General features: G+C 56.5%; 8 protein-coding genes across 8 annotated transcripts; 5 read left to right on the top strand and 3 right to left on the bottom strand.

Moving 5' to 3' along the window:
* The first annotated feature begins 262 nt into the window (after positions 1-262).
* On the top strand, positions 263-2,211 carry JDV02_006934 (uncharacterized protein). The gene is made up of 3 exons (XM_047988371.1): positions 263-969; positions 1,067-1,941; positions 2,015-2,211. The coding sequence occupies exons 1-3, from the start codon at positions 403-405 to the stop codon at positions 2,169-2,171; spliced, it is 1,599 nt and encodes a 532-aa protein (XP_047844366.1). The 5' UTR covers positions 263-402; the 3' UTR covers positions 2,172-2,211.
* Positions 2,212-2,863: 652 nt separating this feature from the next.
* JDV02_006933 (uncharacterized protein) lies at positions 2,864-3,920 on the top strand (the record flags this gene model as incomplete). Its single annotated transcript, XM_047988370.1, has 3 exons — positions 2,864-3,296; positions 3,512-3,627; positions 3,696-3,920. The coding sequence occupies 3 exons, from the start codon at positions 2,864-2,866 to the stop codon at positions 3,918-3,920; spliced, it is 774 nt and encodes a 257-aa protein (XP_047844365.1).
* A 595-nt stretch (positions 3,921-4,515) lies between these two features.
* Positions 4,516-6,012, bottom strand: JDV02_006932 (Glucan endo-1,6-beta-glucosidase; the record flags this gene model as incomplete). Its single annotated transcript, XM_047988369.1, has 4 exons — positions 4,516-4,947; positions 5,055-5,324; positions 5,396-5,844; positions 5,940-6,012. The coding sequence occupies 4 exons, from the start codon at positions 6,010-6,012 to the stop codon at positions 4,516-4,518; spliced, it is 1,224 nt and encodes a 407-aa protein (XP_047844364.1).
* Positions 6,013-6,781: 769 nt separating this feature from the next.
* Positions 6,782-9,195, bottom strand: JDV02_006931 (uncharacterized protein; the record flags this gene model as incomplete). Its single annotated transcript, XM_047988368.1, has 5 exons — positions 6,782-7,381; positions 7,447-7,739; positions 7,795-8,380; positions 8,532-8,655; positions 9,161-9,195. The coding sequence occupies 5 exons, from the start codon at positions 9,193-9,195 to the stop codon at positions 6,782-6,784; spliced, it is 1,638 nt and encodes a 545-aa protein (XP_047844363.1).
* Positions 9,196-10,396: 1,201 nt separating this feature from the next.
* On the top strand, positions 10,397-18,078 carry ATG2 (autophagy- protein 2). The gene is made up of 3 exons (XM_047988367.1): positions 10,397-10,970; positions 11,044-17,154; positions 17,212-18,078. The coding sequence occupies exons 1-3, from the start codon at positions 10,797-10,799 to the stop codon at positions 17,224-17,226; spliced, it is 6,300 nt and encodes a 2,099-aa protein (XP_047844362.1). The 5' UTR covers positions 10,397-10,796; the 3' UTR covers positions 17,227-18,078.
* Positions 17,177-18,796, bottom strand: JDV02_006929 (uncharacterized protein). The gene is made up of 2 exons (XM_047988366.1): positions 18,722-18,796; positions 17,177-18,562 (listed from the first exon to the last, which is right to left on the bottom strand). The coding sequence occupies exons 1-2, from the start codon at positions 18,762-18,764 to the stop codon at positions 17,607-17,609; spliced, it is 999 nt and encodes a 332-aa protein (XP_047844361.1). The 5' UTR covers positions 18,765-18,796; the 3' UTR covers positions 17,177-17,606.
* A 272-nt stretch (positions 18,797-19,068) lies between these two features.
* Positions 19,069-20,063, top strand: JDV02_006928 (uncharacterized protein). Its single transcript, XM_047988365.1, has one exon. The coding sequence runs from the start codon at positions 19,116-19,118 to the stop codon at positions 19,644-19,646; it is 531 nt and encodes a 176-aa protein (XP_047844360.1). The 5' UTR covers positions 19,069-19,115; the 3' UTR covers positions 19,647-20,063.
* Positions 20,064-21,109: 1,046 nt separating this feature from the next.
* On the top strand, positions 21,110-21,719 carry JDV02_006927 (uncharacterized protein). Its single transcript, XM_047988364.1, has one exon. The coding sequence runs from the start codon at positions 21,129-21,131 to the stop codon at positions 21,384-21,386; it is 258 nt and encodes an 85-aa protein (XP_047844359.1). The 5' UTR covers positions 21,110-21,128; the 3' UTR covers positions 21,387-21,719.
* Positions 21,720-24,535: the final 2,816 nt, after the last annotated feature.

The following is a 24,535-nucleotide window of genomic DNA, read 5'->3' as shown; positions in this document are numbered from 1 at the left end:
CGCGCTAGTCTCTCCGATCATTGCGTTTTGCAACCTGACGGCACCGAAAGCGGTTCAAGAGGACCGGGGCGGCTCGCCGACGTTTGTCTATTTTGGTCGGGCTCCGCTTCGGATGCTTCCCACACCCGCTCACAATGGCCGATATGATGCTGCATGTCTGGTGCCCAATGGCCGAATTGGACTGTGCCTGTGCTGACCGGCCCGCCGCTTGTCAAAGCAATTTCGAAGGAGCGGCGAGAAGAAAGCATGGCATGGGGGAGGGCCGGGCCGTAAATGAGCGATGTTGGCATGTGAGGCGCGCAATCCAAGTCAAGGAATGTTAAAAGCAAAGGATGGCCCCTGAGACGACTTGGAACGGGAGCTTCACCGACTGTGAGCTTGCGGCATCGCGAACCAACCGCCATGCTTCTTCCTCTTCTCTCGACACTCCTTCTCTGGAGCCTGGCCGACGCCGCCGTGTCTCCTGACGCCAAAGCCGTGTGCTCTACTCTTATAGCCAAATATCCAAAGAACCTCGTCTGGGACACCATCGGTCCCAACGCGGGAGACACCATCACCCAGGCGGCTGCGTACAACTCGGCCTTGTTCGACTACTGGAACGCGGCGAGCGCTGACAACCGCCCCGCGTGCGCCTTCTTCCCTTCCAACGCAGAGCAGGTCTCCTTTGCCGTGCGCACTCTCAATGCGTATCCGTCCGTCAAGTACGCGCTCAAGTCTGGCGGACACAATCCCAACCTGGGCTACTCGAGCGTCAAGCAGGGCGTGCTCATTGCGTTCCGCCCCAACTCGCAGTACGCGATCCCCGCCCCCGACGGCAAGACGGTCGAGGTCGGCGCGGGGTGCAAATGGGAGGACGTGTACGAGGTTCTTGAGCCCCTGGGCAGGACGGCCGTGGGCGGCCGGCTGGGCGATGTTGGCGTCACGGGCTTCATGCTCGGAGGCGGCTTGTCGTACCTGTCAGCCCAATACGTAAGTGGCCCATCCTGGTGCGACCCCCCTCCTGCGATGAGATCTGGTGTAACCAAAGGGAAGGAGGATTCAAGGGTCTGACCGGTCGGTGCCACAGGGTTTCGGATGCGACAACGTCGTCGAGTTCGAATGTGTGCTGGCCAACGGGACCATTGTCACCGCCAGCCGGGATTCCCATCCCGACCTGTTCTTTGCGCTACGCGGCGGTGGCAACCAGTACGCCATCGTCACAAAGATGATCCTCAAGACGTACGAGATCGGGGACCACGGCTCCATCTGGGGCGGGGTGCGCACCTACGGAGCGGACCAGCATTCCAAGATACTGTCCGCCATTGCGAGATTCACTGCCAACAACACGGATCCCAAGGCAGCCATCATCCCGAACTTCAACTACTTTGCCGCAGTGGGCGTCAACCTCCCTGGCGCGCTCGTATTCTTCTTTTACGATGGAACCAAGGTCCCTCCCGGTGTCTTTGACGACTTCAACAGCATCCTGTCGCTCTCCGACACCACAAAGGTCAAGAAATACACGGTCCTTACGCAGGAGGTTCTTGGCGGCGATATGAAGGGCATGAGATTTCAGATTCGGGAAAACACGTTCCCCAACATGCCTGAAAAGGACATGACGGCCTTCCTCAACGACCATTACAAAAAGATGCTCAAGGGATCCTCTGAAAGAGCACTGCAAGATCTTTTGGACTTTCGACTCATGTCCTTTGCGGTGCAGCCAATGCCGCGCGGCATCGTCAAGGCATCCAGGGACACGGGTGGCCCCAACGCCCTCAGCATGGAACCCGAGCAGGGGGATCGCGTATGGGTCGAGTACGACGTCGCCTGGCTGAGTCCGCTGTGCGATCAGCGGTGTCCAAAGTCTTTCGAAACCTTGGTCCAATCTGTGCACGACTTGCACGTAGAGAACTATTCTGGCATCCCTCCCACAAACTACAAGGAGGGCGATGTGGACTTCATCAGGTAAGACGGCCGCACGCACTGCGTATCTGGTGACTACATGTATCACGACGGCGGCGCGGCTAACTTCATCCAGCTACAACCCCATCTTCATGAACGACGCCATGCATGGCCAAGATGTGTTGCGGAGCTACGGGAACGCCACATATGACAGGCTCAAGGCCACGCACGAGGCATACGACCCTGAGGGGTTCTTTGCCGAGCGCCAAGGGGGATTCAAGTTTAGCTCATAGGTAGCCGACAAGTCCGTACATACAATATCAGTTACTGCATCTGCTCAAACTCTGTGGTACCATTCGGTCACCGCGAGGTAATTCCCTGAGTGCCCACTGATCAAGGTCAGACCGGCAGCACCAGCAGCACTCGTCGAGGATGTTGCGTCAGGATGCCGACTGAAGCTTCACGGTGAGTTGTCTTAGATATCCTCGTCCAGGGATCCGGCGTTGGTCTGTTTACCCATGGTGGAGGAGACATGTAGTGAAAAAGACTGGGTGGACATGGACCACGGGTTGCGTTAGTAGTCTCGGGAAGTCGCTCTGGGGCGTGCTGATGGTGGACGAGCCGCCCTTTAATCTCATCCGCCGAAACGTTGTAACTGGTTCTGGCTTGCTTCGTAAAGTGCGACTCGGATAGGTCCTGCACATGGTCCTCACCGAAAATTTAGGTGCTTTTGCTGTTGGGCGGCACTTGCCCTTGGACATCAAGCATGGTCTTTCCCAATGGGCACATCAAATTAGTTGTCTTTCAAAAGGGAAGAGCTCCCGCGAGGAGAATTGTTCTGTCGGTAACTTTCACCCGGGTCAAGATGTCGTGTCGTTGTGCTACGACCTTCACATACGAAACCTTGCCTCGCTGGATGCTCTAAACAGTCACTTCTATCCAAATCTTGCCACCAGCATAAGATACACGTCTTGAATAGCACGCCATGGCCGACACCACCACAGATTCCGCCGAGAAGCTGCCGGAAGACGCGACTTATCTGTGCGCTTGGTCTCTTGTCAAGCCAAAGGAGTGGCTCACCGTAGACTGGGATGACCCCAAGGACCCTCGGGACGACGTCGATCTTTGGAACAACGACCTCAAGTGCCACCTTCGGGACCTTGTTCCACTAGCATTCTCCAACAGGCTGAATCACATGAACGAGCCACAGCGAGAGCTGGTTTATCAAATTCTGAACGGGTTCAGGAGGTTTCGGTCGCGCAAGAGAGCCGGAGAATATCATATCATCGCCGGCCTGATCACCACCAATCCAAAAATAATCACACGGAGTCCGTTCTTGCCACCAGCAGACGAGCTTGCGACGAGGATACCGCTGATTCGTACCATTCGTTCACGTCGTCAGGCTGCCAGCCCAGATGGTGAGCCTCAACTGCCGGTGTTGGTTGTGGCGATACTTCTCGTGATACCCTTGGAGGCTTTGTGGCGAATCTCGAATCACTGGAGCCATGAGCGACTCGAACGCACGATCAACGACTTCATGCCATTCATGACTGTTTGTTAGTACCCATGGACCCTCCATTCATGACTGCCGTTGCCTGTCCCCTGTCCAATGCTTAACCGCAGGCACACATAGTTTTGAAGTTCAAGGACATATCCAGAGCGCAGGCGAAAGGCGACTTGAAAGACGCCCAAGCTCGTCGCCCGGGATTTGCAAACCGTTATTTGCATGCTACGAAACGAACACTCGCGGTACGACAACGTGGTTATCGCTCTGTGTGAAGCACCCGAAAAATTTGGCGCTGACTTTCCCGACCAAGGATCAATGTGTCATCTCGAGCTACCCACGCCCCGACAACTGTCACATTCTTCCCTGGATCATGACCGCGACCCCGCAGCTGGTCAATTTGATCAACAGGGCAAAGACCACGTTCAGCGAGTTTTTTCCTGACCTTGATTTGACCGGGATCCTTTACACGTCGTTAGCGTCGTATGACACCGTCGCTAATATTCTGCCTTTGAACGTGGAGGTGCGGCGCTTGTAGGGCAGCGGAAGACTCATCGTCCAGTGTGCGAGAGTTGATCCTCCTACAGGCTGTACGCAAGTTTCTACGGTGTTCTTCGAACCATGGATAGTGCACCTTGGCGCACGTCAAGCAGGAGATGCCGTCCCTAAGGAAGTCCAGCCCATTCTTGAACTTGCTGATAGCAACGATGTGCTGTTTCAGCCCTTTGTTGATCATATGTGCGCTGCGCAGCTTATACGCGTGGGCACACAGCACACTTGTGACGTGCAGAGCGACTTTGCTTCGGAGATGAGGTCGAGGCTCAAGATGCAGGAGTTCATTCTTCGAGTTGCAATGCTGTCGGGCCTCATCTATCGTCCGACAGTTTCATCCGACTATCACAAAGTGGATTACAGTGGACATGTCGACATAGACTGACAGACGCAAGCCTCGGATGCCGGCGATGAAGGCGACCGGGATGCATTCATGGTTCCGTGAAGAGTGGAGGAAAGCATGAGGGGGGCCGGAGGTGCCGACCCTCATACAGGCCATTGGGTTATTGCGTGTACGGATAGCGAGCAGAAGCGCAAGTAATAGATGTACAAAAAGACGCCATCCCCTGATCAGTACGCGCTCAGCAAGGGTTGATGCTAGCTGCGCTGCCTGCATCGTTGGGGATGGCGCCCGCGGCAACAGCCGACTTGTAGCACCAGCGCCACTCGTCGAAGCCGTTGATCCAGTTGCACTTCCACGTCCAAAACACCCACCCGGCCGACTTCTCAAAGGCCTGGACCTGCGCGGCCCAGAAGCTCTTGTACCAGTCGACCTGATCGGGGCGGTCGCGGATGCCGAACTCGTCGTTGGACTCGGCGTCGTCGGCGACGGAGATGGACCACTCGCCGACGATGACGCCGTCCTCGCGCCTGTCGCCGCAGGCGGCCCCGATGTAGCCGTCCTTGGACTTTGTCACGGACCCGTCCCACTTGTAGTAGCGGTGGTCGTCGAAAGCCGCGTCGTCGGTGCTGGGCAGCGCGCTGGAGGGGTCGCCGGAGCCCCAGGCCTTGCTCTGCAAGAAAGGGGGTTATTAATTTTCAATACTTGTCTTTCGAGTAGGATGATGGGAAACCGAGCAAGCACCCGCCGCGGGTGTATTGAGAAAGGATGCCCCCGTACCATGAACTGTATATGCAGCCTGTCGGCGTCGGCGACGCCCAGGCGGATCTCCGTGTCGCGGATGCGGTTCCACGCCAGGGGGTAGAACGTCTTGACCATGTCGGCGGCCTCGCTGGGGTAGTCGCCCGAGTGGACCGGCTCGTTGATGACCTCGAGCATGCCGACGGTGCCGTACGCGTCGTTGGTGTGGATGCGCTCGGCCATCCACTCGAGGAACTTGGCCGCGCGCTCGTAGTTGTCTTGGTTGTAGAAGCCGGGTTGGCTTACGCCCTGCCGCCGGAGACATGGATGAGGAGACTGGATTCATGACGGGGGGGAAAGGATGCTGATGGGAACCTTACATGGCCGGTATACTGCTGGTTCGGAAACTGTGCCCCCGGGCCGCCGTGCAGGTCCACGATCACGTACAGACCCGCGTCCTTGCACCACCCGACGAGGCGGTCGAGGTACTCGACGCCCCCGCGGGGGAAGTGCTCCCCGCCCCGGACGAGGTCCTCCCTGAGCCAGAACCCGACCGGGATACGCACCGTGTTGAGCCCGAGGCCGGCCATCTGCCTGACGTCGTCCTGCGTGGTCCATGAGTCCCAGTGCTTCTTGAAGGCCGCGTCGGCGGCGTCCTGTCCGAGCTTCTCGACGCACGACCACTCGTCGTTGAGCCCGCCGCAGCCCATGCTCGAGAACTCGTCGCCCGCCATCCACGGCTCGATGATGAACTGCGACCCGAGGTTGACGCCCCGGAACTTGTCGCTGCCGGGCAGCCAGGTCAGGCCCTTGGCGTCCTTGCCGCTGGCTGGGCGACGACGGGGGTTTGTCAGTGTCAGCCTTGCTTTCGCCGTGGTTCTTGAGACGCGCAGTAGGTCTCAGCGACGGGCGTGGTCTCCTTACCCTTGTATCTGGATTGGGGAGTCCAGGCGCCGGCCGTGGCCAGAAACACAGCGGTCGCAATGGTGGAGCGCATAGTTCCGGGTAGTGTTCAAGAGAAGAAGAGAAGTGTTGCACAATTCAAGACTACCTTGAGTTAAAGTGATGACTGCAAATGTGCTCTCTGTTCCGTCCCATCTTATACCGTGTCAGTGTTTGTCTGTCTATCACGGCACTTCTTCGCGCCAATCCTTCACTGCAACACCATGGCTGACGATCCTCGGTCTGTCACCGGTCCATCGCGGAGCCTCGCTCGAAGCATTATTCCGCGAATCATCGGACAAGCCCATCCCGAATACCGTGGCAAGACTCGACATACTCTCGTGCTCGTAGGATTTCAACGTCGTGTTCGGTCGGCCCGAATCTTAAGCGTTGCGGCACTCCGCATGCCGTTCGGGATTAGTCGATGCCATCTCAAACACCCGGGGCCGGCTCGCGTGGTGGCGTCGCGCCGGTCCTTGGTCTTGCAGTGCCGATCGTCTACCCTCCGGCATCTTCTACCACATCTTTACCCGCGTTCGACCCGCTAGCTCCAGGATTCTCTTTGCAGTTGCGTTGTCTATTTCTCAAAGGTCCTGTTTAGGAAGAAATGTAGGGGAGTAGGGGTATGTTCTTCAGCTTTCGACAAGGGTTAGTTTGCGCGGTCAGTAGTGCATGGTGCAACTCTTCACCCCAGTAATGATGCGAGCCAGGTCTCGAAATACCGACGCGGCCGACAGACCAGTAGTCAACGGACTCCATTCTGCCTTGACGTATTGCCGCAGACGATCGCGGAGAGTCGCCTCAGTCCAAGCGTCACATGATGCCTACGCCTTTGGGTCCTGGGTGGAGCGCCCGTATACTGCTGCAATCCTCCGACCGACCGACTCGCCGCTCCAATAGGCACCGGTGGCTGTACCCAAGGCGACAAAGGGCGCTGTGTGCTCGCCTGCCAGCCACAGGCCCTGATCTGGGAGCCCCTCTCGCATCGTCGTGATGTCAACGTCGCCCTCTTCAAGTCCCACCTGGAAGTTGCTATACGAGCCACAACCAGCCAGCTCGTCATGGACCCAGTCGGTGGCGAGGCAGGCCGTTGGCACGCAGTCTTGGGAAGTCTCCGAGTAATGCGGCAGTCGGGAGTAGTAGGGCTTGAAAAAGTCGCACAGAAACTGGTCCCTCTTAGAAGGCTCCGCGATTTGAGCGGCCTGAGCAGTCAGAAGCCGTGACTGGTCGCCAAACATGTAAAAGAGCAGGGTCGGATGAGAAGTCTCGGCAGTGAGGCTAGCCAGCTCCACCACTTCTTGGTTCCATCGATTAGGATTCGAGTCCGGCGCGTAGTTGGGCGACAGCCACTGCACGAAACCCTGGACCTTGCGGTCGTCATCCCCTTGGGACAGCCAGAAGGCCCGGGGGAAACTTATGTATACCTATAAGATAGAGAGTGTGTGTCAGCCAAGGTAACCCATGGCCCATGTGGGGTCTGTATGCGCACCTTCTCTAGGCAGCCATAGCCGATTGAAGTCACCGCTCGAGCAAGGCGAGGAGGCAGCGGCGGCTCAAACGCGGATAGATTCTTCTGCAGCCATCCGAGGGGACACGTCACGACAACCTCGTCGAAATGCAGGGCTCGCCCACTCTCGATTTCAACGATGACTCGGTCTTGGTCTCCGTCTCGGCGGGATACTCTGGTCACCTTGGAGTTGAACAGGATCTTCGCATCGGCGAGAGCAGGCTGGGCGACGAGCTCAAGAACTTTCTTGTACGTGCCGGCGCAAAACAAGTTTTCTACAACGCCCGGATCAGCATGGAATCCCAATGGCACTGCGTTCTGCCTCCATACCGCCCTCGATGCATTCCTCGAGCCAGAAGTACTTGAGGCTCTGTCGTGCTATGGGGCTGCCAACAAAGGCCCCCCACATCCTCGACATTTGCCACAGCACGGCTCTTTTCCTGGAAAAGTCACTCTCCGTGTCGGGTATCTTTTCGGCGATTTTTGCCTGGAAGAAATCCGCGAGGCTCTCGTTACTGCCGATGCTGGCACAGGACTTGTTGGAGTGTTTGAACGCCTCTTGGATGATGTCCCACATCATGGTGGAGTACTCTTCTCCCTCGTCGACATGAAAGAGACTTCCAGACTCGTCAAACACATACGATCTTGTGTCCCAGCTACCCACCGCCGTCCCGGTCTGCTTGACCAAGTCCAGTATGGGATTGTCCTGAGTGCCGTGGATCCAGTTTGGGCCGAGATCCACGAAGTGGCCGTTGGGCAGAAGCTGCTGATGCAGCCGACCGCCGACCCGGTCTCGACCTTCAACAACGGTGACTTCAAACCCGCATTGCAACAAGATGTCTGCGCAACGGAGCCCTGCGAGCCCGGCTCCAATGACACCGATGTGGGGTTTCGCGGCCGCGTCTTGCGTCCTACGCTGCATCCAAGCATGTAAGCAAGGGTTGAGGACCTGGTTGGGGATAAGGGTGGGTGATCATGTCAGACACAGGGACCAGCTCGCGAGGCGTCTCTGCTACCCATGATGGAGCGGGTGTGCGCTCAGAAAAAGACATGGGCTCTGGCAGTACCTGGGCCGGTGCATCCGTACTCGCCATCCTACGGAAGAGATGGTCGCGATCGAACAAGGGCAGGCTTGACAAGCGCACGGACCGGAGATCCTGATATATCTTGGACGAGCTGCGAAGAGATGGGCTGGTGTAACATATCGAGTAAGCATCCATTTTGCGTTTTCAGAGCGGGCGAGAGCGGCTTGGCGGTCGAATCATGGGGGTAAGCTGTAGATGTCGAGAGGAATAGCACGATGAGGCAGGCGGGTTCAAGAGGGAGGAAAGTCAGATGGATACGGAAGGGTCACGGGAGCGTCTCCGCTCCCAAGGGGACATGTGAGGTGTCGTCGTTTCGTGCGGCTGCAACGATGGCAGTCGTGCCCAGCGCGGCGCGGGCCGTGAGACGCTCTGGACGCGTGCTGAAGCGACCGACGCCGATTGGCGGCGATGTCGCTTGACAGGGGGATTCATGCCACAGAGTCAGACTCCTGGCCTGGGCACTTGCCCGGACGTGGGTGCGCAGGAGATGGAGCAAGCTGCCACGAAGACTTCGCGATGCGTCATCGACGATGCCGTGTTCATAGCTGGCTTGTGGGTAACAGGTTGGGGCCTTGGACGTCCCGAATAGGGATCGAGGCACTGAGACGCACCTGAAGAAAGAGCGGAGTGGGCGCGATGCACTCATGGGATCCAATGTGACGCAGCTGGACAGACTGGTAATGAGGCGAGACGAGGCGATGGGCGCTTTGTTGTAACGTGGGCGGTGCCACGGCCGAGGTGGTGGCGGGGAGGAGCTGGACCGCTCCAGTGGCCCCCAGGCCCTTGCTCACGGGCTCCATTGAATCCTCAGAGCCACCATCTGTACCTACTAGAGGGCGTCATGGCGAGCCACTTGGCTGGTTGGCTGGTGCCTCTACCTCTATGGGCCACTTCCCCAGTTCCAAGCACGGGCCGCCGCTCACCAACTGGTGCCTCCACGAGTTCTCTGTAAAAAGGAAGCCGTCGTCAGCGCAGCCGATAACCACCACCAGTCCCGCGTAAAGAACCTTGCTACAGTGCACTTCCTCGGCCTTGTCTCACCCGTCGTTTCTCCCGTGCCTTTGCTTTGCTGTTGCGGGAGCTTTACACAAGACCCATGGAGGTAAGTACATTGTAGTGGAGGCACTGTAGCGAGCGCAGCCGCCACTGGAAAGCCCCTGAGGTCAGGTGGCAGCACGCCCCGTTTTGGGGGAATGACCTCCGTGGATGGATGGCACCTCGTCCACAGGTCCTCCTCCCAAGGGCTGGTCTTGGTGGCACGGGCAAGCTCTCCTCCCGCGGCGGCAGCCTCCATGCCTCCACACACAAGGGCCCGGCAAGCTGTCGACCTCTCAATTTGAGGGTGGGGTTTCTTGAGGCTATTGGCGGTCACGATGACCGCTGCCGGGCCGTAGTACAGCGCCCCAGCCGGGTGACATCCAGTGCCCTGGGTGAGGTGGGGCGCATTGGAAGCCTCCAGCCCGGCAGCACGCTGCCCGAACCCTGCCTGGGGTCGGCGTCACCTGTGTGTGGGGATGGGCTGGCTGTGCCTGTGGCCCCGCGATGCGCCAACAACCCACTAACGGAGTAGCTATGATGACTGATGAATACGCAACCGCCAACCAAGCCGAAGCAACCCAGAAGATAGGTGATAGGTGCGTACTTAGGTAGATCGTTGCGTGGATGGTCGAGCCGAGCCAGCGTGTCATCGCGGCTCATGCCTGCCGGTGTTGATGTACCTCAGTACCTTATTAGTACTTGGCTCTTGCTGCCCTGGGCACCTGAGCGGCTGCTGCGACACCACAAGTGCTCGCCATCCGCCAAGCGCTCGTGACGTCCGCGGCGTCCACTGGCAGCCCTGCGCCCCACGCAAGGTACCCTTACCTGTCTGCCAGCTGGTGGCGGTACCTTAACCTTCTTCGACCCGGCTACCTCGTGCGCCATCCCAACTCTCCGTGCTCATCCACCATCTAACCACCCTTTGGCCCCAACTTACCGCCGTCCACGTCTTCATCAACCCTTGCGCCTCTAGAAGCCGCCTACGAACCACCGGCACGACGACAGTGTCCCGCCAACACGGCTCTCGCCCAAGGCCGCCCCCGGCTCTCGACCCCGCCCCATGTCGCGATCCGCACTCCCATCATGAACTTGGTCCTCGTCTCTGGGCGAGGGTCTGCAGCTTGCTTCTGCACCTTGTGAGGGCATCAAGTGTCCGCCGCAATATCCACGAAAACGCCCTAATTCCGAGGTCGCAAACGAGTCGTCGAAATGGCCACCCTCTTCCAGTCCTTCCGGAGCTCCAGCATGCCCAAGAGGCTACTGCGATATGCTCTCGCCAAGCTTGACTTCCTCGACACCGACGCCCTTGATACCGAGAACCTCGACTTGGCTATTGGGAGAAATACCGTGTTTGAATTTAGAGATGTTGGCATTAGGCTCAAGGTATTCATTCGTCTCCGGCTACCAGCCAAGCCCGTGTGCCCCGTCCACCACTAACACTCCTCGCTCGTGGTAGAAGCTGGAGAAGACGCTCCAGCTGCCGGCCACATTCGGACTGAAACGCGCCAAAGTCCTTCTATTGCGAATAACGGTCCCCGTCGACTTCTATTCGAGCCCCATTACAATCCAGGTAGATGGCATCGACGTGACACTCGAGCTCATCACCAAGTTGACCACTGCGCCCGCGGCGGCGACATCGGATCTTGCCGCCGATCCAGTTCCCAACACTGTCGATCTTGCACAGTCCTTCCTCGACACGCAACCATCATCCGAACGCAAGCAATTAGAAGATGCCCTGGCCGCGGAGACACTGGATTTGGGCGCCTCGGTATCCGTCAGCGATGACGGCAGTGAGGACGATGCCGGCTTCGGCACCGGCCAGGCGCTCTCGTTGCCCACGTTCCTTGCCGACTTTTTGCATGGCGTCGTTGATCGGACACAGGTCACGATCAGGAATGTTAATTTCCAAGTGGACATGGATGTTCCTGCCGACGTCAACGCCAGCTCTGTTGAACCCGTTTCGTTCCAGATTTCCATTCAAGACATTGATGTCGAGGGTGTCACCACTTCCGCACCAGAGCTGGATGGTAGTATAAGCTCTCCGACTGCCTTTGTCCCAAAGGAGGGAAAGCGACACATATCGTTGGATAGTGTCCGTGCCTTCCTCATCTCTGAGGCGAATGTCTTTCCCAGCATGACCAGGTCACCATCGATGGCATCGCCGTCGGCGGCCTCCTCACCTATCCAGACTCGGAACCCTCCGTCTCGGCAGACCACATCGCTCTCACAGGGAAGTTTTCAAGAGCAGCCTATGGCGACCCTGCAGGAGAGCTTTCGCGAGCACTTTTCCGACCGTGAAGAATCCCCAGAACCCGAGTTCCCTCTTGGGGACAGTGAGGAAGCTCTTGGCATCCCGTATGACTTGGACGGCAACCTGAATGACGAACCAGAAGACGACAGCCCCCCAACACCACGCGCTTCCTTGTTTCAAGAAGCTACCCCTGGAACTGACGATTCGGTCTTCCACTCAATGTTCGATGCTGGAACACAACCGAGATCCTCGACCGTCTTGCCTTTCCACCATGACGAAGACTTGTTGACCTTTGACGCCTCAACGCCGGCACTTGACCAAGAGCCAGAAGCGCAGCTTCATACCGACAGTAGTCAAGTCGACATGTTGACCGGTATCCGACCTAGTGACGCCGACAGAGTCTCAGGGACAAATACGACCGCAGACTTGACTGAGTCCCACTTGTACACGCATGATGAAGCAGAGAGCATGTACCTGAGTGCTTTTTCCAATGCGGAAGCTCAAGAACCTACGAGATCGCGCACACCGACCTCCACACCTGGTCGGACACAGATTGATGTGGACGCCTCTTGGCCGACGCCGCAAATGGCGCCCTCAACGATGCCGGGTACCTGGAATGACGACAGCGAGGGTTCACAACTATCTGAGCCCGGTCTGAGGGCTTTGCCACAACGGCCGAAGACTCCGTCGGAAAGTGTGGTAAATGATTCTGAAAGTGAAGGCTCCTCTCCCGCTTTCAGCAGGCACTTCACCGCCCCCATCGAGGCAGATGCCGCGATCAGCGGCGACACTCCAGATGCCTATCAGCAAGAAGATGCTGCAACACCAAAGGGACCGACACGAGTCGCAAAGGAAATCTTACACGTGAAGAGAATTTCGTTCCATGTCCCGTCGCATCACCAGCACATTCAGGTTCAAGCGAACTCACCAGAATCTGTAGCACAGTTGTCACGCCCTTTGGGAAGCTCCGTTTTGCCTCAAGCACCGGGCGGATTCTCGACCTATGGTGCCACTCCTGCGTCACCCAACAGTCCACCTGCGCAGCCAAGTACGACGCAAAACCACAATTCCGTGGACGTTACGCTTGGGCCGATGAGCATCAACTTCGATGCGTCCGTTGCATTCGTGTTGGCAATGCTTGTAGACAAACTGCTTAAGGTGCTGAGGGATGGACCCCCTGCCGCATCGCCCAACGTCCAAAAAGGGGACTCAGCGCCCAAGACGGCACCAGCAATCAAGGTGAAGGCTCAAGAGATCTCGCTAAATTTTGTCAATCGACTTGGCGGGGTGGCAGAAACCTCTGAGCGTTACTTGGACCCAGCCGTCTTTCACTTATTCGAGCAAGAGGTTCTCCTCAACATGACACTTCAAAACCTGGCGGTAAATATGTCGCCTAGCTATGCCATGTCTACCGACACGAGCACGACAAGTGTCGACCCAAAAAAGGCCGCGATTACGACGGAGGTTGAACTAGAGAAATTTCGCTTCGGGTACACTAACGGAGATATCGTATCCTTCGATAGCGGGAGACCAATGTCTACGTCGGTCAGAGATACCTTTCGATCGAGCGGTAAAGACATCAGCATCCGGATCACAAAGTCAGCTGGTTCGACCAGAACGGACATCGAAACCTTGCCACTGGTCATTCAAATCGACCTGCAAAGACTCGACGAGACGTTTGGCTGGTTTGGCGGCCTGAGCAGCTTCCTTAACATGAGCGCTTCGATGACCTCCAGTCCATCACCGACGATCAAGTCCACAGCTTTGCCCGCGCCACCAAAGCAACGGGGCGTCCATTTTGAAACGCCTATTGACCCTGAAGACAGGTCTGTCGCTGCACAAAACAAGGCCAACGTACGGATCGGTGGTGCTTTGGTCGAGTTGGTTGGTCGGGATTGTAGCCTGGCCGCAGAAACACATGCCATCAAAATCGTCAGTCGTGACGAGGGCATTGGTATTGCCTGCAGTCGTATACGCGTGTCGGGGCCGTATCTACGGAACTCGCTCTCGGATCCAGCCATCACCGGTGACATTTCTGGCTTGCGTCTGGAATTTCTCATGGCACCGAAAGACAAGGATTTGGAGAAGTTGCTGGAACTCATCATTCCGTCAAAGGACAAGTTCGATGATAGCAGCGACGAGATCATGGTCGACACGCTTTTGCGGCAGCGCAGGAAGGGTTCGGTCCTCAGAGCGACGTTGGAAACAGTTAATGTCCGCATCAAGAACCTAGCCCAGCTCTCACCCGCCTTGCCTAATCTCGGCGAGGAGATAGCCAAGTTGTCAACGGTGGCCAAGTACCTCCCGGAAGATGATCGTCCGGGACTCCTTACCCTTGGGAGTCTCCACACCCTAACCTTTGGGGTGGACGTTGGAAGCCCACTTGGATACATTGGAAGTGAGATGCGCGGCCTGGACATTGGACACATTACGTTCCCTTCCCTGTTTGCGGTTGCCCTTGAGGGGCTCTCGGTGCGCCGCAACCAGAGCGAAGACCTTATCAGCTCGCCTGTTTTTGACTCACCCGAAGACCCGCTAAAGAATCGCCCCGTCCTGATGGCAAGGGTTATTGGCGATGAAATTGAACCAACCTTCAAACTTAAGCTGCACGGCCTGAGGATGGAATACTGGGTCCCCACGATGATGGATTTCCTGGGTCTTGGAAAAGATGCTACGCCTCAAGACTTCGAGGCTAGCTTGGCGGCTTCCGTTGCTAGCCTGAACGATCACGCCCATGCTAAGCTTGTCCGACAACCAGTGTCACCACCGCCAGAACAGGTTAAACAAGTCAAAGCGCTGACTCTCGACATTGGCATGCGCGACTGCCTCCTGGGTTTGAACCCCTTGAACCTGACGTCAAAGATGGCTGTCGTGTTTACCGACGCTCACCTGCGGACCACGCTACCGAGAGATGGAAAGACGACAGCGACGATGTCAATCAATAAGGCATCAGTGCTACTCACCGACGATGTCTCCAATGGCGCAGATCGTAGCGCCACCGCCAATTCAAAGCGTCGAATGTCCTCGGCCGTGTCTCCTCGGGTTGCTGAACTCTCTGCGCGGGGGTTTGTCGACATTTGTTATATTTCTTCTGCAAGTATCGTGGCTGTTGTCAAACCGAAGTCGGATGATGATGACGACAAGCAGATTGAGGTGGTTCTGAGGGACGACTTGTTGGTTCTCGAGACATGCGCAGACTCTACCCAGACCCTCATCACGCTAGCCAACGCATTGAAGCCGCCGACGCCCCCGAGCAGGGAGAACAAGTTTAGAACCAAAGTTGTCCCGGTTCAAGATCTGCTGGCATCCATATCGGCCGAAGCGTTTGGTCGCCCAGAAGGCGAGTATGACTTTGATCAGGATTTTGCAGGCGCGCAAGAGATGGCAGGCAGCGTGTCTGATCTGGACTATGGGACGGAAGATTCCCTCGGCATTGACTCGCAGTTCTACGGAGAGGAAGCTGAAGGCGAGGAATTGTTCGATGCGACCAAGACTCCGAGCATGTTACACGATACAAGCATGGAGGAGACGGCAGAAGGCGTTCTGCTCACGGGGTTTGAGCCCTCCCAAGGCGCTACATCGGAGCAGGACAGTGACGACTTGGTCATCCACGACGACTTCTACCGCCGCGACGAGTCCATTCAGGATCATACGGCGAAGGTCTGGAACTCCACCAGAAACACATACGACCGTGCGCCCACGAGCCTTGTGCAGAATAGCCCTCTTAAGGTTTCTGTCCGAGATGTGCATGTCATTTGGAACCTGTTTGACGGGTATGACTGGGCGCATACTCGTGACATTATTAGCAAGGCGGTGGAAGATGTCGAGACCAAGGCGATTGAGCGCCAGGCGCGACTGGCAGGTCCACAGGTGTACGAAGAGGAAATCGAAGATGAGGAGGCCATTGGCGACTTCTTATTCAATTCGATCTACATCGGGATACCGGCGAATCGCGATCCGCGCGACTTGACGCGTGCGATCAACGAGGGGCTCAATGATAATGCAACAGAAACAGAGTCGGTGGCCACGACAGCATTCACGACCACTACGGGCAGAACTGCCAAACGACATCAACCGAGATCAAAGCGCCTCAAGCTACACCGCAGCAAGCACCACAAAATCACATTTGAGCTGCAGGGTGTGAACGTGGACATGGTCATGTTCCCTCCTAACACTGAAGATGAGACCCTGAGCAGCATAGATGTCAGAGTCCAGGCTCTCGACATCTTTGACCACGTGCCGACATCAACATGGAAAAAGTTTGCCACGTATGATCAGGATCAGGGGGAACGAGAGATGGGCACGAGCATGGTGCACCTGGAACTGCTCAACGTCAAACCCCTACCCGAGCTGGCTGCTTCGGAGATTGTGCTGCGCGCAACCGTTCTGCCTCTTAGGTTGCACGTGGACCAGGACGCGCTCGACTTCATCACTCGTTTCTTCGAGTTCAAAGACGAAAATGTGCCCGTCCACTCGTCCCCTAGCGACGTCCCTTTCCTGCAGCGGGCAGAGGTCAACGACATCCCTGTCAAGCTTGACTTTAAACCGAAGCGGGTAGACTATGCAGGCCTGCGGTCCGGCCACACAACCGAGTTCATGAACTTCATTGTCCTCGAGGAGTCGCGCATGGTGTTGCGCCATGTCATCATCTACGGCGTGTCGGGCTTTGATCGCTTGGGAAAGACGTTGAACGACATCTGGATGCCTGACGTCCGAAAGAACCAGCTGCCGGGAGTTGTGGCTGGCCTTGCCCCCGTCCGCTCATTGGTCAACATTGGCAGCGGCTTCAGAGACCTCGTGGAGATACCTCTGCGGGAGTATCAAAAGGACGGTCGTGTGATTCGCAGCATCTCCAAGGGAGCCGCTGCCTTTGCGCGGACAACAGGCACGGAATTGGTGAAGCTGGGTGCCAAGATTGCTGTGGGCACACAATACGCGCTGCAGGGGGCGGAAGACATGCTCACGGAGAAGCGACAGCCGGAAGCCGTCGAGAGCGGCTGGGACGACGAGGACCTGGATCCCGAGGACAAGAAGCAAATCTCGCTGTACGCGGACCAGCCGACAGGGGTGCTTCAGGGCATCCGAGGCGGCTACCGGTCTCTCACCAGAGATGTGAATTTGGCCAGGGATGCCATCATCGCCGTGCCGGGCGAAGTCATGGAGAGCCAGTCCGCCAGCGGCGTTGCGAGGGCGGTGTGGAAGCGAGCGCCGACCATCATTTTCCGGCCAGCCGTTGGTGTGACCAAGGCGATCGGGCAGACCCTCATGGGCGCAACCAACACCATTGATCCTCAGAACAAACGACGCATTGGCGAGGTGAGTCTGCTCTTGGGTAGGCGGCAGTGCGTTTACGAGATGACTAACTGCTAGCAGAAATACAAGCATTGATAGCATACGGCGGCAGGAACCTGTTCTAACGAATTGTCGACCAAAATGGTCCTGGCCACGTTCTGTGTCCTTTTTACATCACTGCTCTCAGAATAGATCATGGAAGCGCATTTAGGATAGGGGTCATGATTTGTTGGTACATTCGTCTTAGATTTTGGCGACGAATTCTAGGACGGTGGGGTAGTGCAACGTGTGTGTGATGTGGAAGTAGGCAGGGACTGGGGTGAGGCAGCAAGCAGTAGGCCGAGAATGAACCGATGGAGTACAGCATACGAAGTGCATCAGCACAGCATGGCGCTCGCGGCGCATGACATAGACAATCTACATGGTCTGACATGCAAGGATCTTCGTGGCGCCACGGATGCATGAGCGGCAAGAGTCTAGAAGCCGTCGTCGGGTATGCCCTGCTGGCGCTCGAGAGCCCTTCTCTGGTTGTTGGCGTCGATCCACCACTTGTGCGTTTCGTCGGTGCCCGTCCACTGGCCGTTTTCGTCGACCTCGTCCCACGGCTTGGGGCTCAGGATATAGTGCACGTTCTTGACCTGGTCGTCGCGCCAGATGGCGTCGTGGACGCCGGGCCACCGCAACGTCTTGAGCGCGTTGTACGTGTACGGCAGGGCGACCCAGCGGCCCCGATACAGGTCCGACAGCAGCGACTGGTCGGCAAAGTCCATGTTGACGGCGTCGGCCTCCATGTGGTCGAGGATCTGGCGGTACAGGACGGCGGAGGGGTTCACGACCTGGAGGCCGCCGTTCATGAAGCCGAGGGGGCCGACGGCCGGGTCGGCGGCGACGGTCTGGGCGCGGTCCGGGTCGTCGTGCTGCGACGTGAAGGCGCAGTTCTGGGGCACCCAGTCGCGGGGGTAGTGGGGCTTGGCGAGGGGGTTGCAGACGCAGGCGTGTCCGGCGGCGAAGACGCGGCGACCTCGGCTGCTGTCGCTGTTGCTGTTGCTGCTGTTGGTGGTGGTGGTGGGAGAAGGGGGCGGGGGCGGGTCGTCGAGCTCGAGGTCCATGAGCTCGTCCATGTTTGCGCGGACGAGCATGTCCGAGTCGAGCTGGACGACGCGCGCGTACTCGACGAGGGAGAAGGGGGTGAGCTTGCTCCAGCAGTCGTAGAAGCGCGGGTCGTTGGAGTAGTCCTTGGAGGAGGAGGGGAGCAGGTAGGGGATGCGCTGGGCGGGGATGCCGCGGGCTTCGAGCGCGGCGAGGCCGGCCTCGGGGAAGGTGTCGGTGTAGAGGGCGAGGAGCGGGTAGGCGGAGCGCACGGCGCGGAGGGAGTGCGCGAGCGTGAGGAGGCCGGGGAGGTAGTCGAGGTTGGTGATGAGGGTGGTCCAGACTGTTGGCGGGGGAGGGGGCCTTGCATGTCAGCTTTGCTCCCGTCTATGATATAGATGAGGGGAGGGGAGAGGGGACGGATGCGCTCCCCGTGGCCACCCCCCTCTCTCTCTCTCCACCCTCCTTCTCGCGCCCCGGGATGTTGTCCGTTGCCTCGTACCTTTGTCCGAATCGACCGCCCGAGGGCGCTGCTGTTGCGCCATTGGGAGGGGATGGGTGATGATGGTGGTAGTTGCGGTTGTGTGGTTGTAGCTGATGGGCGGGGAAAAGGCGAGAATGAGGAGGAGCCTGCCTGCCTGCCTGCCTGCCTGCCTGCTGACGAGTCAAGACAAATGACGAGCACAACATTTTCCATGTGGTGACGTCGGTTTAGGGCGGTGGGGGTTTATCCACTAAAACCCGCCGTGTCTAAGCCTCTTTTGCACTGCCGTACGTACCTGGGCCGGGCAAGCTTCAGATTGAGTTGCGCTGCCTGCCGCAGCTCCTTCAGTGCTTACGCCCAAGGTTATTTAGCGCGCGGCGCCAGGCGCGGCACTTGACACCTGCAAGTAAACATGTATTACTACATGGAAGCCCGCAAGGTTCGCCAGGCGCTCCGAGAGGTCGATCGTGTTTTGCGCCCGGCCGATATGGGCCAAGTAAGTCTGCTTTGCGCCGGTTCTGCCCAACAACAACAAAAAGCCTATTCGAACATTAATGCACCTCCTTGCTGCCTGTTGAGGTCGTACGCTGCAGACCCCATTGACAAAGCAAGCAACGTCCGGTTGCTCCCAGCGCCAGGCCAAGTCTTGGAAAAAAACCGAAGCGGTGCGACACCGCATTTGCGAGATGGCACGTCCATAAGCCGGGAAAATTCGTGGCGTGATATTTTCAAGCGGGAGGACAAGGAACTTCTGTGTTCCCCCAGTCTCGTGATGTTCGACCACCAGCGGCGGTCTGTGGAGGACCTTGATCGACACCCCCTCAGGAGAAGTATTTCCCGAGCCCTAAAGACGGCTGCGACTGCGGGGGATAATAATGCTTGTCAGCCCAAGGGGGCCTCGTGGGAAGGACCGTCGGGGTATCGAAAGTGGCATGCCCCATAACCCGACGGCAGCACGGACTCTCGGTCCTGCAGATACGCAAACACGAATCCTTGGGGGCTGACTACGTGCGGCTCGTCGGCCACACGTCATGTGCATATGTGCTTCGTTGTTCGTATGTATGTATGACAGGGGACTGGAGGGAAGAGACAAGAAGCGACCTCGGCCTCGGGTACAAGCAGGCGGGCGCACCTTAGCCCCGGCACCTGACAAAGGTGTATCTCGGTTCGGTCTTTCTAGCGAAATGCAGTAGGGTGACGGCCGGATCATGGAGGGACGCGGCAACTGGTCCGGGGGCGGCTCGGCATGCATCAATGTCTGGAAAGGAAGCGCTTCGCTTCGTTTCATGCATGGCAATATCAAGAGCCGCATCCGACTGGATAAGAGAGCGCCTTGGCGAATATTATTGATGCTACGGAATGTGTGTGTGCCCTGAGCCGTCCTCTCGCACCCCGTGTCCGATGTTCCATTGGCATTATGAACCTCCAGATGTGTATACGCGTCAGGGTTTGCCCGACATTGGCTAACCCATGTGCCTTCCTTGTTTACCCTGCTGTGCAATGTGTCAGCTCCGGTGATGGTGATGATCGCAGTGCCGACGTTGACCGCTCTCCTCCGATATACTTGCTCGAGGAGAGCGTCTGTTGGTCGGACCGGCAGCACGGATGACCCGAGCTGACGACTTTTGTATTCTGGAAACTCGCCGACAGTCCGTCCATCGTCCACAATGTTGCATTTCGAACATACATGCCCACAACTTACTGCTGCAGGCACTATTGGCGGCATCTGCCCTACTACGATAAGATCGACGCCACGATGCAAGAGGGCGGCGGGGCGTCTGCTTCCATATCGTTCGGATTCGTCGCCCGACAACCCAATGCCTCCAGCCCCCCCGAGCGGTTGGCTCGTGATGACATGTACTTTATAGGCAGAAACGCCTTTCAACTAAAAGCGCAAAAGGAAAAAAAAAAAGTACCGACATATCGAGAGGCCTTCGCGCGATTGGGTCGCCTCAACAGGGAGAGCTGTCACCTCAGACAAGTGGCATGGTATAACCTGGCAAGTAGGTGTCTTTGCAGCCTCAGCCGCTCGCCGTGTGAGGGCATTCCAGACCACTCGTCGGGCGTCATGGGACACCCATGGGACGCCTGAGATGCAAGCCAAGAGGGAACGTTGCCCGGGCACGCTGGAAATGTCGCCGGTTGGAATCTTTTGTCAGCTTCGAGAGTAGCCGTCCAGGTATGTAGGTAGGGCCTGAAGTGTATCATGCGTACCTAAGCAGCACGGGTTCCAAGTATATAAAGCTTTCTCTTCGACCAAGTATTCCATGAAATTCAAACATAAGATTTCAACTCCATCAAACAAACAACACAAACAGCACATAGTTGGTGAGTTATCCCTGATTCGTCACCTTCTGACAAGCCACCATCGGCTCATAATCAAAACGACAGGCAATCTTTTTGCAGAAACTCTCAAGAAGCAACCATGAAGTTTCAGCTCGGCCTAGTCCTCCTGGCGTCTGCCATCGGCGGCGTCTTCGCCGAGATCCTCCCGGAGCTTGTGCTCGCGGACATGCAGGGCCTCGACGCGAAGAAGGGTGATGTCAGCGCGCAGGCTTGCCCGCCCAACTTCCCGCGCAAGTGCCCCCTCAACAATCTGTGCTGCCGCACCTCCAAGTGCTGCCCCCTGTCCTGCTGCCAGGAGTCCGCCACTTACTGCTACAACGGACACTGCTACAAATAAATAAATCGCGTTCGGTGGCCCTCGCCCCCTTGAACTGCCCTGGCATGTCAAGTCCGCGTTTGGCCCATCTGTCTAGTTGAGTTGAGGACATGGACAGACGGCAGAACGCCCAGGCAGACACCGGAAACGAACTTGGCTTTGAGGGAACATGCGGATGCAGTCGTGTAGGAATGGTGGGTGAGATTGTGCAGAGAAGCTGGAGGCGTGCTTGCTCGTGACGTAGCCGTGTTGTGGGTTAAGGTGGCTGGCGGAATGTGGGATCTCTTTCTATTCTGTCGCTCCTTAACAGCCTAAATCAGTAAATATTACCATATCTCAAGTTGAAGTTAGGGGAATATAACAATAATAGCCTCACCATCGACCTGCCTCCTTGGCTAACAACAATGTGAAGTAGGCTCATTCTGCTGTTAGTGAGCGACTCCATTAACGCCCCGTGCTACAAGAGAAGCTGCACAATATCATGTCTACCTAGCAACTAATCATACATTGCGCCTTAAATGGCGAATCAAAAGGCTTTTAAAATTCCCAGATCTGGCCCGGCAGGGAGAAACATCAAAATCGTTTCGGAACCCCCTTCTTCGAGGCGAACTCGTCATTTCCGGTCGTAAGTCAAACAGAGGACGATGAATCGTAATCTCGACTCGCTAAACTTTGTCAGTACTCTCTGTGTCAACCGTATCATCACCCGAGTCGAATCGGCCGCCTCGCAAGTGAGTCGGTCGTTTATCCAGCCCAAGACGCATTTTGGGGTCAAGGATATCAATCGTATGAGTAGCGAAAGACATCTGCAGTTGGTAAGCGGATGGTCATGCAAACATACTGTAGTTATTTAGGCTCATCTATACTAGGCTGTTATTTTATGCGGTTGCCTACGATCGTATGCAGTTGGCTGCCAATCTTTACCTGCTGCACATAACAAGTTTGATCTTTCGCCGCTGGAGAGTCTACAGGGCTTTGACGCTTACTGCAAAGGGCTTACGGAGCGCCATAATCAGTCGGACAACGGCTGGCTCTCTCGATATGGTCCTACTGGGCTAAATGTACAGAAACACTCTGAAGGGGCGTCCCGTAGCCCCAGGGCCCCTATCGTTGCTTATAGGAGCCACTTCAAGAGTCCTAGATAACGGCAACAAAGCGAATGGTAACAAATATAACTACTTATTTTAGGTCGTCGGTTTTGGCAACCTGGGATACCGGGATATGGGCGGATGGACAAGGCAGTCCGGCGCTGATGCAGTACGGTAGTGCAATCCTCCATGCATCGCGGTCTCCAGTTCGAAGTCCCCCACGCGGTGGGCCTTGGCAAGCAAGACATAGCGCAAGTTCTCTTACAGCACCTGGCCCCAATAGTCTCACTCAATGGCAAACGCATGACCCCACTGCACGTCGCTGCGAGTCAGGGCGACGGGGCAATGGTGCGGCTCTTGCTCTCATACCTAGCTGACGTCAATGTCAGAGACGCCGGACGACGCAGTGCCATGGATATCGCAATTGGCATTGGAGATGTAGCGATGGTGAGACTACTACTTGTACGAGGCATCCGCCATAAAAAAAACTTAGGCTTATTTTAATTCGATAGATAAACTCTACGGACCCTTGCCTGTAGGCAATAGCACGTTCGGGCTCAGTTACATAAGAGATATAATAGATGTATTGGCGAGCTGTGTCTATGACTATCACCACGGGCCAAGACTGAAGCTTGAAGAGCTTCAAAAGCAAGACGCTGGCGAGCTGCTGAGGAATATCCTTCGCACGCCGGCGTTACGTGCCGACTGGCCCTGGCTGGCTAGGATCCTACATTTACCGCCTAAAAATGCTTGCTGGAATCTCTATGTATTGACTGCGGGTATGTTCCGATCTTTTGCCCTCATTTTCTTTCCATGGAGAACTAGTAATAGTGTCAGAGGAATCATGCTCAGTGATATAAATGCCAACAAGCTGTTTCCCCAACCATAGCCCATTGACGCGTACATATCCAAGCCAGCTAGTGGCAATACTGCGCCTAGAATGCTTCGCAGCAAGTTATTGGCGGCTAGAGCCGAAGCTGAGTGGGTGTCAAAGGTGCGTATCAAGTAAACTTGAACAGGCATGAACACTCCCATGATGCCGAACCCGAACACGCCGAGACCTATAAGAGGGACGATCCAGAAAGTTCTGTCATGAACAGACCAACCGTACCAGAACAGTCCCACGGGTACGAGGATACCAGCAGCAACCAATAGCCATAGGATATTCTCTTGGGGACGCTGTTGACCTTCTCCGACTTGCTTTTTGGCCATTCTGTCCAAAAGGAGGCCTATTGTCAAAACCCCTAAACGTAGGCACGTGTCATGGAATTAGTTGGGCGGCCAGATCGTCAAGCACCGCATAGGCTTGGAATTTTCGAACAAGTCTTGCGTCACTGGAAACAAAACGGTTTGAACGTACCAGCAATTGCACCAAGTCCGTCACCTAGATAAGTTAGACCCGCCGCTCCAGGTGAGAAGTGGTACCTATCCTCAAATACTAGCGCCAACGTCGTGAAAACGAGGTATTGAATGCCATAAACGATGGCTACTTCCAAGGATAAAATGAAGCCAATTTGGGATGTGCAGAAAAACTGCAATGGGCGCTTCAAAGCCACGTAAATAGTCCGTCGAGGGCTTAGGTCGGGATCGAGTGCCGATTTGTAGGAAGGATCACCAGTGCTCCTCCTAAGTTTTTTTGCCTTGCGCGCCAGCAAGATCGGGCCGTAAGTTTCGCGAAGCATGAATAGGGCCGGGAGGGCTACCACGGCATACTGAAGCAGTTGAAATGTTAGCATTTGCTTGCGTAAGCCAGCCAGTCCATTCTGTTGATTCAGAACGAAGTGTAAAACGAACAAGTATACAGATCGCCCACAACACCCATCTCCAGCCCGCGTACTGGCTTAGGTAACCCCCTATCACTGGTGCAATAAGCTGTCAAAGAACATTAGTCCTTCACTCACTCAAATGATCTAGAGTGTGAACTAGGGGAATAGTTTATCATTGTGGAAAGACACACAGAGTATTGTTTCACTTACGGGTGCTATCAGTGAGCCTGTTGCAACCAGAGCTGTCGCTTTCCCCATACTATCCGCCGGCATGAGATCACCAATGGAACCACCAAGCAACGCTGCAGGTGTTATC

This window comes from Purpureocillium takamizusanense, chromosome 6 (genome assembly GCF_022605165.1).
Source record: "Purpureocillium takamizusanense chromosome 6, complete sequence".
NCBI classification, from domain to species: domain Eukaryota; kingdom Fungi; phylum Ascomycota; class Sordariomycetes; order Hypocreales; family Ophiocordycipitaceae; genus Purpureocillium; species Purpureocillium takamizusanense.
Note: the sequence above shows the minus strand (reverse complement) of the source record. Positions and strands in the feature narration are given on the sequence as shown.